Consider the following 13,982-nt stretch of genomic DNA (forward strand, 5'->3'; position numbering starts at 1 on the left):
AACTCTATGAGTTCGATTCTCATCCGTACTTCAGTCCCTTTATAGTAGTCTGGCTTTCCACAAGGGGCTGGAAATAGATGTGACATACACTGCAAATATAAAAGTGTACCTGACTGCAAGGGCAAGTGATTAAACAAGGCCAGTGATATTATCATAGCCATATCCAAATGGGAGGGACAGGCCATGCCTCCACCAGGATTTGCAGGTTCCAGTTTGTCCAAATGGACTTCTGCCCTATGCGAGAAGCTGCCTGGAAAGCTGGCACTGAACCACCACACTTACAACTTAGCATGCTAATGCAAACCACTGCTTTGGTTTTTCTGTAGTTTGCCAGACAGTAAGTTGTAACTGTTTAGCAGCTGAGGCTGGAGGTGGGTCTTGTCACAGCTGCCCCCAGATAAAAGCTGTGCATCACAAAAGGTGCGCTGAACACCAGCCAGTGCTATGCTGTCAAACTCCACTGGGGTCATGCCTCATGACAGCAGTGAAGATAGACAGCCTTAGCAGTTTCAGGCACATCTACAGGTAGGCTCCCACAGCATTAGCAATGATATGTGCTTTCTCAGAAAAAACAGAGTACCTGTTAAGAAACACATGACAAAAGATAAGTCTCTACAGCTTGGTCTGTCAGTTCTCCTCCTCTGCAAAGGAGGACAGAGCAATCATTTGCAGTTTATTTCAGAATTCACCGCAGTGAAGTTCATGATGCAACTCTGGAAGGGGGGATAGCAATAAATCAAACAGCGATGCACAGCGTTGGATGGATGGTAAGCTTGAGGGCTGGTCCATATAGGGAAACTGACTGGTGTAGGCTCTTCCTAATATCAAGCGCCACAGTAGGTCTGTGTGGAAATGTCTGCCTATGGTAAGTGACTTTCTTCCAGAAGAAGTTTCCTACTCACAAAGCAGTCTTGTCATTCTGGAATAAAGTCACTTACCAACCACCACATGTCTATATGAGGGAATCAGGTTCAAGCCTTTACTAATAATAAGCATTGCGCTCACTGACTTACCCCTGCAGACAATCCATAACCAAAGAAAAGATTGGAAAGACCTATTTGGGTTCATGAATCCAAGTTACTGTCCCAAAAGTAGATGTGCACACAGCTGGGGAGGTTCTGCTTTTGTGTGGACAATGTGACTGCAGCATCAACACAGAAGTGGATGCACCACACTAACACTACGACTAGCTTTAAGTGCTGCAATAGTCAAAAGCAGCAACAGGTAGCTCAGCATGAGTTATATGCCCGGCCTCTTGCATTTATGGCTAGCTTGGGTTGCTGTCATGATGAGAGGTCTAGTGAAGAACAAAACCAGGGAATCAGACTGACCAGGGTACAGGTGTTCGTTGCCCCAGTTTTTAAACTGGATGATACTTTTTTTAACAAATTGGAATCTGCAATGTAAGGCAAAAAGTGTTACTAGTCACTAGTATCTGGAGTTAACCTAAAACTCTGGTGACAGACTGGTCAGATGGTGTCTACTGATACATTTTAATGCATACTTTCATTTTGCTATGCAGTGTAGCTCTCTGTTTCCCACTCTGCTTCTGACCAGTGGTGGAACTCTTAAAAATGCCTTTCACCTTTGTATGCCCTTCCTTCCCTTATATTTACCTTGTCTGTTTGGACAGTAAACTCTTTGGGGCAGGGACTGTAGCACAATAGAGCCTATAGATACTACTGTATTGCAAACACTAATAATCAAATGGAACAGGAAGCTGCATCTTTTATGTGACAGCTAACAATATTAGTTGCTGTAAAACTTTCAACTCGTAAGTTGTGCTTAATTGTCATTTCCCCCCCCCCCCTTACTATACAGGCATAACTTTTCTCTACAGGCATAACTTTTCTCTCCCACCATCCGTCCTTACCACCCAGTAGATGTCATTGTACAATAACTGTGCCTGTATAGCTAATTTGTACAGGAAGGAAAATAAGCTATTGTGGTGTAACTGCAATCATTCAGAGGATTTTGCTGATATGTCGGTTAAAAAAATTACCCTCCAACTTGACACAGACATAAATGTCACATTGAAAAATGTAGAGTAAACGTGGACTCTGGGACTCTGGTCCTCGTAGGTAAGTTGAGGAGAAGCTGATCACCAAGTTGCCTGTGTTTTGAAGTGCAGTGACTTGCAATGTTTAAGCTCTAAATGTCTAGTGTTACTAATCTAATAGCTCAATGAGATGAATTTGTTTTTTCTTATATTCCCTTAAAGCAGCCTTCCAACTCAACTCCAAAGTAAAATAATGAGTATGAGCTGATTTGGAGGTTTTCTTAAGCACCTGGTTTGTGAAAGATTCACGCAACTAACTTCTCCTGTCTTTTCCCCTCCTACGCAAGTTTATGAGAAGTGATTAAGTTTTTTAAACAAAGGGGGAGGAGACTCCCTGATCCTATTGCCCCCTTCAACCTCTTTCCCCATACAAAACAACGAAACTACTATCCTTACTGAGCTTTGGGGTAGGAGACATCCCCATGCCCAGAGCGAGCACATGGCCTACACTCATCGTAAGCACTATTTTGTAGGTTTTAGTAGAATGTGAGTCATTCATAGCTGATGTGCTCTCAACAGGGGACTGTATTTTGGTTTTGGCAATCAGATTGCTTTTATCGAGAAGCTGCTTATACATGTCTTGCAATGAGCAGTGGGGTTCACGCTATGCCTCTCTGTTCTCCAGACTTGTTGCATACTGAGAAACTGAGGCAGGGATAGCAAGTCAAAAGCAGAGCTGGAGGTAGATTTCTTGGCAGGCTAAGAATCTCACTGGTCCTCATTCCTACAGCAGTCAATGTTTTATGGTCCAAACCAAAACAGTAGTAGACAATGTGCCTCTGAACAGTTTAAACATTACCTGGCTTTTCCTCAGACTCCTGAAGGGGAAGAAACAAATCTGGCAGCTTGTGAAGCTAAATAGAGCCTAGTTGCTAAGGTAACCCAGCTGATAAGAACAGCATACTAACAGACAACAACAGACGCGAGAGACTCACCTGCCTTTAAAATTTTTTTTCACAAGTGCAGAGCAAAATCAAAAGCAATACGCCGGGTGGAGCTCTGTAGAGGAATAGCTACACTTGTCCTTCCAAACTACTTGTACAAGTTGGATAGGCCTGCCCTCGGACTTTTCCGGGGTGAACAGAGATCTCAATGGGTTTTATTGGGTTCCAGCTCCAAGAGGACACTGAGCCCTTGAGGGGAGTCCGGCTGCACCTACCATTGCTCCCTGGCACCTTGCCTTTCCCACCCACGCAGTCATTCTGCTAGTAGCCGTGCTGGAGGAGTGGCAGTGCTACAGTAAAGGTAGTATAATCTGTATCCCAAAGTTTCACAGCCAGTGGCTGCCATGGATTAGCAAACCAGCTTTTCAGTCCCAGAGAGCTAGGATAGAAAAAGGCCCTCAGAGCTGGAACTCTGAGGGACCTGCTTGGCAACATACTTCCCCCAAGGAGAAACATCCAGAACTGTATTAGTGAGTTTTAAGTGACTGAATCAAAAGTGAGGTAACTTCTAACATGTCATTAGATTAATTCCAAAGTTTCTAAGCCAACCTCAAGGTGATAAAAGTTAGGAAGAAACCTAGGGGACCCTCTTACAGTCAGATAATCCCTTAACTGCCTCTTGCAGTGTCTTCCTTTAGACAACTGACAGGTTGATCGTCAGAGTCAAGATGTCAGTTCCCGTTTTCCCCAGCTAGCAATCTGAGGTGGACCTGGATATCTGAGAAAGGGTATTTTTGAAACCTAAACATAGCCTTGTGGTGAAAACCTGCCCTGACTGAAGTCAATAGTGGCACTCCCAAGGAAATCAGTGGGTGCAGAATTTCAGCACAGCTGCAAGGAGGATTTCTTGCGACTATGGTTCCCCATGGGTGTTGTGCATGCCGCAGCCATGACATGCTCAGAACGCCTGCCAATGCAATAACCCTTGCCTCGCCTTGTACCTTGGGGAAGTACCTTTTATGAGATATCAAAGTCCTAAAATGTTTGATAACAAAACCCTCCCAGTTAGAGGTGTACGGGGAGTGGAATTTCCATTCTGCAGAAGAGCTAATTTCAAGCATCTCTCTTGACTGGAACTGCAACCTAGTAAAAAAATAGCTATGCCTCTTCTTGTTTTCCCACGGAGTGGAATCCTTTGAGACAATTTGTGGGGAACCAAGATAGTCTATTTAGAAAATTCAGAGCTGAAGGTCAGCCAGATGGAGTGCCTGCTTGCTAGTGTCTATGTTAGGAGCTGACTACCAGCAAACGCTGTTGTTGCTTTGAATTAGCAGTTTCAGTGGGGAAAGTTGTCCCTTGCACCCCTCTGCTGAAATCCCTGCTGAGGTATTTTTAATGTTTTTAAGTGTGTCATAGCTATATTACTATTGATGCTGAGTTAGCCAGTATAAACCTCACCTGGTGTATCTACAGGGGGTACAAATCTGCCTTTGGATCATCCCAACGCAATGACCTCTAGTTCTGACAAAGTTACGGAAAAGAGACATGCCTATCATGTTGAGAAGACAGCTAGACCTGATATTTAAAATCAACTCTAGCCATTGATAAATAATATATGGGACCTTAACAAGTAACATAAAGATAGTTTATGCCTCTTACTTTGCTAGAAAAGTGTAAAATGGCCTTAGAACAATAGAGAATCAGACCTTCAACTTGAAATTCTTTGCTATAAAAGGGAAAGTGTCTTACCAGTAAAATTAATAATTTGAGAAATGGTATTATATAAAAAGGTAGGAAAGATTAATCAGTCAATGAGTAGAAGTCATTATTTTGTCTGACAGGAAGTCAGACAAAGAGTCAGAACTCTGTTGATCAACTTTCTGAAAACAGAATATTTCTGGATAACAGCAAGGGAAAAATTTATTTTCTTTCTCAGCACCAAATAATTGCATATTGCTTTTAAAAACAGACTTTATCTAGAAGTAAACAGATTTATGAGGCCATGAGGTATTTAAGTCCAGGAAGAATTCCTTTTACAATTTATAATAGCTGAGCTGGGAATAGAACATGTTTTGGAGCTCAGCAGCCCATAGGGCTTCCCTGGTAGCTGTTCCTCATCAGCATCCCCCTTGAAAATCACCTGCTTGCAAGCACTTGAGCCAACAGAAAGTCAAGACTCTCTTCTCACCACTGTAAATAGGTAGGGACTTAGCTCTGCCACTGGACTATCGGTAAATCTTTTCATTACCTTACCAATCAGTCTTCCTCATCCATAAAATGGAACTACTACCAGTGATTTTTAAAGAGCTTTTTTTTTACCGATACATCTGTACTGGTGTATATTTGCAGTGTAAAACCTAAGCATTATAATTTTCTTGTTCTCTGTCAAATTGTAGCAGCAAGCCATGGTTGATCAAAACCCTCCATGTTAAGTATAGCAGTGTGAGTGAAGATAAGGACACTTGAGTGGAAAAGGGATTCATATTGACATAGAAGAGAGATGATCTTAAAATAAAATCATTTTATGGCAAGAGCTCTAAACTGAAGGGCATGAGGTGTGGGGGATGCAGGTAGAAAGGCTTTCCTTCTAGGAGGCCTAAGTGTGCTGCCATTGAATGCAACAGCACAGATGTAGGTGACTTGCATACGAAATATGGGCTGTTTATGTTTTTGATATAATCTGGGTTTTGTCGCCTTTAAATAGGCTATGAGCCCTTTAGGCTGCAGTTGAGAAGCTGCTAGAATACAACTAGAATAGCATTAGTTTGTGCCTGTACAGCAAATGAGGCTTGTTTGTGTTTATAATTAAAGGACACGGGGTACTGATGGAAGTACGCTGGCAAATTTAGCTGTAGTTATCTAAGATGCTAGCAATTGCCAGCTATGTAACTGCCCCAACCTTGGCCATAAAGTACTGCCCTCATCTGAACTGAACGTATGAGTAGGCCTCAGGTTTTTTAGCATGAAATACTTCACCTGCTCTTTAAGACAGGCACTGGTGGAACTAAGCACTGAACTGCAAATGAGGCAGCTAAGCATGCAACTATAGCCTGTATACAACACTTTAAACTGCTACACATATTTGCCAAGCAACTGTGTTATGGCCAAACAACCGCGGGCTTGGGCACTATTGCCCTGCAAACAAACAAGGATGGGTGGACATGTGGGTACTAGTTACGGGGGTGGTGTCACTGGAACCAGTGCACAATGTATACAGAAACCAAAGATTCCCAGTTATGTAAGGAAACTCCTGGATTTAAATTTAAAAATTAAAAAGACATAGTTTTTTCTTATATTCTTTCCAGTCTAAGCTTCATTTTTAGAGAATGCTTCCTACCTGAAAAATAAAATTAAAAGAACCTCTAATCTTTCTATAGTACTTCAAAGAAAAAAATCTCCAGTGGTGCAACCAGTAGAGTGTAATCTCTGCCCTAACATTAAGTGTATTTCTCAACTTGCTAAGATTAGTGTGGGCAATAAAAATCAAAAGGGGAGAGACAAATGTCATTCAGACAAAAATGCCACGAGATTAATTTCTGTAACCCATTTCTCTACTAGATGAAAGAATCATGGCCCTTGTTGCAGTTAATGTTTGGCTAGGTTGTAAGATACGTCCCTTTTGAATTTAAAGCGGTAAGTTTTAAGAAAACAGAGAATCTTCCTCATTAGAGCTGAGGCAGCACTCCATCTGTAACAAGTGTAAGGCATATAAGGACACGAATGAACAAGGTGTTTTAAAATTCATGGCTGTGGATGTGTGATACCCCACACAAATTGGGTATCACTTAAGTTTGCTGCTGACATAAATGTGTGGAATGTTTTGGGTGTCTCTGAAAAGAAATTGTTTACTGGAGCATTCAGCATATTTCTGAAGTGGCTGGATTCCCCTTTCCCCACTCCCAATCTATTTACAGTTCCCTTTCAAGTACAAAATACATTTTCTGTAACCTCAGCTTCCTGATTCAGCTGTTATGATGTCAGTTATTTACGATAACAAAAGTGAGACAAGGCCTGTGGTTTGCGTGGGACAAAGACAACCTTGTTTCCGTAAAAAGGGACAGTCCTAGTGGTGAGAAGCACAGGAGGGCCTATAAAGTAGGACTCTGAGGTGAGATCTCACTAATCCCGCCATCACCATAATAATGGGTTTGACACTGCATTTTCTCAAAGGCCATTTGCAGAAAGTGCTCATCTTTCTGTAGGACTGGACACCAATGTGAATATGACTCTCGAAAAACTACCCCTTGCAGGGGTAGTTTGGAGACTTTGGAGATTAAAAATCTTGGGAAACAAATGGATTTCTAATGGGTAGAGAGGCACTGAGTGTCAGGACACAAATTGTTCGATCCCAGTTATGCATTCTGTGATCGTAAGGAAGTCACTCTGTATCTTTGCTTACCTGCCATGAAACGTGTTTAATTGTACTTAACTGTCTAAACCACAGATGTGGTGAAACTTGCAGAATGCTGGTAAACTCTGAGGTCACAGAGTGGCAAAAGGAAATGAGAAACTATTAATATATGGCATGGTAAGTTATGAATGAGGAGCTTCAACTTCAGTGTAGCCTAGAGAGTGTCACTTACTTACCTGCTATTCTTCCAATTGGCATTGCGTGATCCTCAGGAGGTGAGACAGACACCATGATGTGGTTCATATAAGCTAACTCTTCCCGGTGGGACAGGTTGATTGGCTTTACCTCCCTGTGCAGCCCATCATCAGACAACCTTGATGGTTTGAAATCGGAGTGCCTGGGATTCAGTATCAAAGGATGCATGATAGGGCTGGGCATCAGCTGGATGACCCTGGTGTTCTCCTGGCGAGGGCTGGAGGGCTTCTGGAGCACTTCAGAAGGAGGTGGGCAGTGGTTGTTTTCTATTGGGGACACTGAGAGAGGATAGGGCTCCTGGTGGTTGTTCTCTTGCTGATGCCTTGTCCCTGGCACCCTGTCAGCTGGGGAGAGGCGACGGATAGTGTTGTCCATAGGGGACTTTAGTGGCCGTTGATCGGGATCTGGTGATGGACGGTGATTGTTGGTGACAGGTGATCTAGAACGATGCAACAGTTCAATGGTTGGGGGATTGTGGTGGACTGTTTCTGTGGATGGTCTTGAAGGTCTCTGGACAAAGGTATCTATGAAGAAAAAATGAAAAATACAGATTGTCTCTGTTGTAATAAAGCTGTAGGACCTAACTTTTCAAAAGGCCCTCTGAATAAAGACTGCTAGCTGGGCTACCTGGGTATTGGTGTCAGCTTGGGAATGCTTTTGTTTGTGTGACTTACAGATCCTCTGAAAAATGCCAGATAAATGCAGATAGTTATTACTACGCAGAAGGAAATCAGTACCTCAAAAACAAATCTTCCTCCACCACCATATAATGGTAGTTCATGGGGAAATGTGATAAGAGAAATCCTATTTTGAGTCATTGACTGGTACACACGTGAGCAAAGTAAGATCTGATCTAGCCATGTTAGCTTTGTTTCTTTGCAAATGCTTCATAACATATCTTCTGCCACTCATGTCTCTCTATGTGTGGTTCTTGTTACCGTACCATGATGAACACTGTAAGGTAGAGGACAGAGATAATAGGTAAAATGTATCAAGTAAAATACTGGGCAAAGAGTTCTAGATGCTAGAGACTTGGGGAAAAGCAGAGAATAACTTAGTCTGATATACAGACTAAGTTATCTAGCAAAACCCACTGGTAGGAAGCACTTTGTGGAACACTAGCTAAATTTTATACCCAGTCTTGATTGTAAGAGCAAGTAACATCTTCACAAGGATATTACACCTTGTTTTATTTAGTTTGAGCTGCCTATTGATGGGTTGTCCTACATAAACACTTACATTTCTTCAGCAGCAGGACTTCTAGTGTCACTTTCGCATGGACTTGTTTCCCTGGCCAGGATCTTAAGAGCTAGGAGGAGAGCAAATCATGGCTCCTGATCACTGTCTTTAGATGTCAATAATCTATTCACAAAATGAAATACTTGTTTAATATAAACAGTGTAAACTTTCAGCTTAGCTAAGGCCATCACTTCTGACTGGGGGAATTACTGACAGAGAGGAAACTACTACCAGTGAGCAATGACTAACAGGTTTTTATCTAGAAAACAAAGATCAAATTTCAATGCTGTTTGTTGAAAGTCTTGGATGATAAGAGAAGGAAACTGCTGGGTACATGTCAACAATTGAAATAAGTAGCTGCCTATTTGTGGCTGCCTGTTTGTTTGCTCATTTTGTTCTGATCCTCCTAAAAAGAATGATTCTCTTGCTCTCTGTCAAGGTGGCGATATGCTTTGAAGACCCTGTTGAGGCAGACAGGCTCCCAGCCTGTCCTGGAATCCAGGCAGGCAGCAAGAGAGGGATCTGCACTACTTATGAAAAGGCCTAAACAAGCAAAACTCTAGTCCTGAGAAAGTGCAGTGCCAGGCAGTGACAAAACACCAACCCTTTTACCTACCCAACAGGCTGCTCGTCTCTACAAGGAAGCTGAAGGCTGCCAGGAAAACCTGAAAGTTTAGGCAGAAAATACATGGCTCTGGAACACTTATTGCACACACTTGTGGTCCCAAACAAGAAAAATGAATTTGCAGAGCTATTTAAGGTGCTCACAATGAAATGTCTGGAGGAGATGAAACTCCAAAGCCACATATTGTTCTTGCTTAAACCCAAATGGTTTTAAATACAATGTGGCCAGCTAATGTGGATTAGCCCAAATGATGTGAAGATCATAGAAGAGAGATTAATCTACAACTGTGCCTACCTTTGTGGCAGTCCTTTCTTAAAGTTTCCTTTCTTCACTACAACTGAATGAAAGAGGGAACAATTCATACCTACCTCCCAATTCTACTCAGCATCCTATCTTCTACAGTCACTGTCCATTCAAATGCAGTGTGCTCATTCTTGGCCTTTAAGTGCAGACTAGAATACTGCAGGGACTTTTTGTCCTATTTATTTACATGCCTTGCTGTGCCTTCCCCCAAGCTCTCTGCAAACATTAGTTGGCTCTGACAAGCTCCAAAGAGAAGCAGACCTATCTCTCTGCTCCCAAATCATGGTGATCCTGAACCAGGAGGAGACAGTGGAGAGGAGGTAGGCATCTTGGAGCCCTTTTGTAAACAACAAGATGAAGAACCAAAAATGGATATACACCAATGTTCACTTCCCTCCATGATCTTTCTTTTCAGGTGGCTGTTTCAAATACCTAACCAAAGAACTCCCTCACCCTATGACCTAAGTCACTGTGTACCATAAACTATTTGAACTTAGCTCCAAGCAGTTCCACTGCCATGAATGGCTCTGAACGGAATAAAATCCTCATCACATTAACTCCTTGGGACATCGGATTACTGTAAATTGAGCACAAATGGTATATCACTTCCTTCAGGAATATATTCACTCATCAGTCTGGCTCTTCATTCTAAGTGACCAACAGTCATTTCTTGAAGGGAAATCTGTGAAAGGGAAAGTGCTCAGGAAAACTGCTGATCTATCTGGCCCATATAGGGATGGGTGGGGTTGCTCTCACTCTGGGAGTGAGCAATCACGGCAGTGCTAATCCCAAAGATTGGCACTCTCTGCTTACCCATAAAAGAAGTGTTGGGAACTACAGTGTAAGCTTCTGGTATGGCATCCCATCAAATGATTCAGTGCTGAGTCAGAAGGACCACTGGAGATGTAGGATAATTCAGTCTCTATTGCTCATCCATTTATCTTGGATATATCCTCACCCATTGCCAGCTGATCTGAAACAGTCAAACTCACTTTGCTCAAGCTAGTAAAAAGCCACTAGATGTAATTGTTCACCCATCTATTTTGGATTAGCTAATTTAAAATGAAAGCATTTAGAAGCAGGATCATAAGTAAATAGTCTACTAAGAGATGGACAAATGAGCCAGTATAGAGAAATGGAAAAAGACTGGGGTATAAGAAGGGATTTAAAAAAAAAATCCATCATCTGTGAAGTTCTACCACTCAAAACTGCCAAAGAAAAAACTGACCCCTCTGTCACACCTGTGAGTTAGGCAGGGTTACGTTCTGCCTCTCACATTCATTCTCCTTTTTTATTAAGTTGCATTCTCCTGAGGGCAAATGGTAAACTTAACTGTGCTAGTTTCTCTCAAGTGATCACAAGAAACAGGAAGAAGAAAGAAGGAATGTCAAAGTACATAAATAAAAAAATTCACCTGCCTATAAATTCTTGGCACAAAAGTTTTCTGATTGCTCTGAGTCTGTGGCAGGCTAGCTGTTATCTTTTTTGCTTGCTTGTTTTGAAGTTCTTCTTGTAGCAAAACAAGAACTATTTTTTGTCATTATTAAGAAAAATTTTGAAGTAATAGCACAGAATTGTCTAAGAAAAAAAACTGGTACTATCTGTAGCCACACAGGAGAGGACTGTGAAGAAGAAATCAGAGTTGTTCCTTAATCCTCCTGTGCTCTGACAGAGGTTGGACCAGATTGCTAAAGACTTGCACTGTTAGTGATGCACATATAGGGGCAACTCAACATCCCTGTGCAATCCTCTCTAGAGGGAAAGTTTTCTAGTTTAAAATTCAGCACCTTTGGTGGAATTTAGGAAGGGAACACTCATGGGTGAACACCAAGCTTGGGGGAAAAAATGGAGGCTTTTATAATGGCCTCTGCAAAGTGTCTATTTTAAAACACCATGCAACTTCCTCTTGCATAGCTCTGCCAATTCAACCTCATCCTGGCCTGCAGCACCCTCTTCTAATCTGAAATATTTATACACCTGTGTGGGAGCACTTCAGAGTGTCCTTATCCCCCCTGCTGCTGTCCTACTCTTGGCTTAGTCTTAGAGTTTTGCTCATGCCCTTTGACCCTGGCTTGCTCAGCCTGGCTATGATCTCCCTGTACAGGTCTGATAGTATCCCTGAATCTTGTCTTGTGATCCCATGCTGAATTTTGAGATAGTTTTCTCCAGTGAGCAGAGACTAGGGCAATATCCTAAATGTTCTGTTCTTGTCTTTACTGAAAAAAAGGGATAACATTGGTTTTTTCTTGATTTTTTTAATTGAAAAAATTAATTCTGTCTAACGCTTTCATGGAAAGTATCTGCTCTCTTAAAAACCTTAGGCTTCATATCTTTCTGTTGCTAGAGAAAGCCTAAAAATATTTCAGGGTGTATATTCTTAAAGAAAATGAAAAAAAAAAAACTCCATTTTCCACTGAAGGAAACACACTTACATTTTGGTCTGCTCTAACAAAGAGTGGAAGAAAATCAAACCTGCAGTGCACAAACACATATCTGCTCTTTCTTCACCACCTGTGGCAGACATAGAATGTGTGGACACTACTAAAGGGCTAACTGATAACCTAAGAAAATATTTTTGATAGTAAAAAAGAGAGCAAACATGCAGAGAAAAACTTCTCTCAAAATGAATTGCCCAACCAATTCAAAAGCTGAGCATCAAGATGGGCTCAGTGCCAGGATCTCTGGCTTGATGCGATGACAGATTGTCAGTTGAAATGACTTAAGAGTTAGATATTCCTCTCTGAGGCTGCCTTTTCCTCTATTCTGCAAACAATTGCATCTCATTACCTCTCTGGCACACTAAAAGTCTGTTGTCTACCCAACTGGGAGTAAGGAAAAGTGAATCAATGGGCTCAATAAAACTTTTCAGTATTTTTTTAAATCTGCATCTGGTATAGCTTTTAAATGGGCCTTGGAAGCACGACAAAACAATAGAAGATAAATAGAAAATGGCCAGTCCGCTCATTGGACCATCTGATTGTTCTAACAGCTATGGAGTCGAAGGGAGGAGTGTAACTTTATTTAAGTAACTTTGGAACAAGAAAATGACATCATTCACAGAATCACAGAATCACAGAATCATTCCTCACAGCCATACCCAAACTGCCCCTCTAATGATAGCTCCCATAAGAATGAGACAGAGTTACCTTCATCATGATTCTGGTGTAATATGACCTCTGGCTGAGCATGGATAGAGTTCCCAGGGTGGAAGAAAGTTGGGAACAGCATACGAGCTTTCCTTTGCTTCAGGATATGCTGAAGGAGTTCAAACAGAACATCACCTGAAAGACAAACAGCAGGAAAAAGGAAATGAAAACCTACATACTGCTGAGAAGACTCATTTAGCCATCTGATGCATGAATTCATGGCTCCTGGGTGCTATTTTCAGATCTAAAAATGCCTGCAGTAAAATCCCATATTTCACTGTTTTGCAAGGTTCCTCCCTGAAAGGAAAAAAAGAAAAAGAAAAGCTGCATGTCACACCTCTGTGTATAAATGTGGAAAAATGGGAGAATGGCAAGAAATTGCTTCTATTACCCTGATACAGAGCTTTTTCAGGCCATGTGTCCACCTATCCAAGGGTTCCAAACCTTTACAAGTAGTAGTTAGTTCAATGTCCCACTTTCTTTTATCACAGCTTCAGTTTTTTATATAGATACTTTAGGACACAAAATTATTAAATGCAGAGCCCATACTTCTTCAGTGAGTTGCTAGGAGCAATCATGGTGCTCTTCTTTAATTACTGAACAACTTAGGCTTTATGGGGGGAGAAGAAGATTCTGCAGAGAATGAGTGCCTGTCCACGCGACACCAATGCCCCCAGGGCAGTGGCAGTGTGCTCCTGTGATGCTCCATTCTAGTGAAATCTGTAGGAGGAGGAACTCTCACTTTGAGAAGTTACTTCGGCATGGACTCAAAGGCTTAGAATTATGATTCTGGAGACACTTGAGTGCTGTAGCTGCCTTAGGAACTTCTTTACTTCACTCTTGGTGTCCAGGGTTGGACTTCTGAAAAAACCAGATGGGATCACAAAGCTAGTTATTTCTAGATACTTGAACCTGTATGGGGATCACTGCAACAGGCAATATTAGCACCTGGATATGATGCACACTAAGGAACAAGATGCAGTGGAGTGGTGCTCTGGCTGGGCAAACACAGTCTGTTAGTTGCTGTTGTATTACACTTCCACAGAAATGTCTGCAAAGAATTGTACAGCACCAAGCTGACATGTTCCTGCACAAATTGATCCAAGTGCATCTAATGGTA

General features: G+C 41.8%; 1 protein-coding gene across 3 annotated transcripts in view; it reads right to left on the bottom strand.

The window, feature by feature from the left end:
- Window positions 1-13,982, bottom strand: part of ETV6 (ETS variant transcription factor 6) — a 138,115-nt gene that overhangs the window by 17,827 nt on the left and 106,306 nt on the right. For all 3 annotated transcript variants that reach the window (XM_067304890.1, XM_067304886.1, XM_013947168.2), the window contains exons 4-5: window positions 12,863-12,997; window positions 7,531-8,073 (exon numbers count right to left, since the gene is read on the bottom strand). In XM_067304890.1, the coding sequence (XP_067160991.1) occupies window positions 7,531-8,073; window positions 12,863-12,997 (678 nt within the window). The remainder of the gene's footprint in view (window positions 1-7,530; window positions 8,074-12,862; window positions 12,998-13,982) is intronic.

This window comes from Apteryx mantelli, chromosome 1 (assembly GCF_036417845.1).
Source record: "Apteryx mantelli isolate bAptMan1 chromosome 1, bAptMan1.hap1, whole genome shotgun sequence".
Taxonomy (NCBI): domain Eukaryota; kingdom Metazoa; phylum Chordata; class Aves; order Apterygiformes; family Apterygidae; genus Apteryx; species Apteryx mantelli.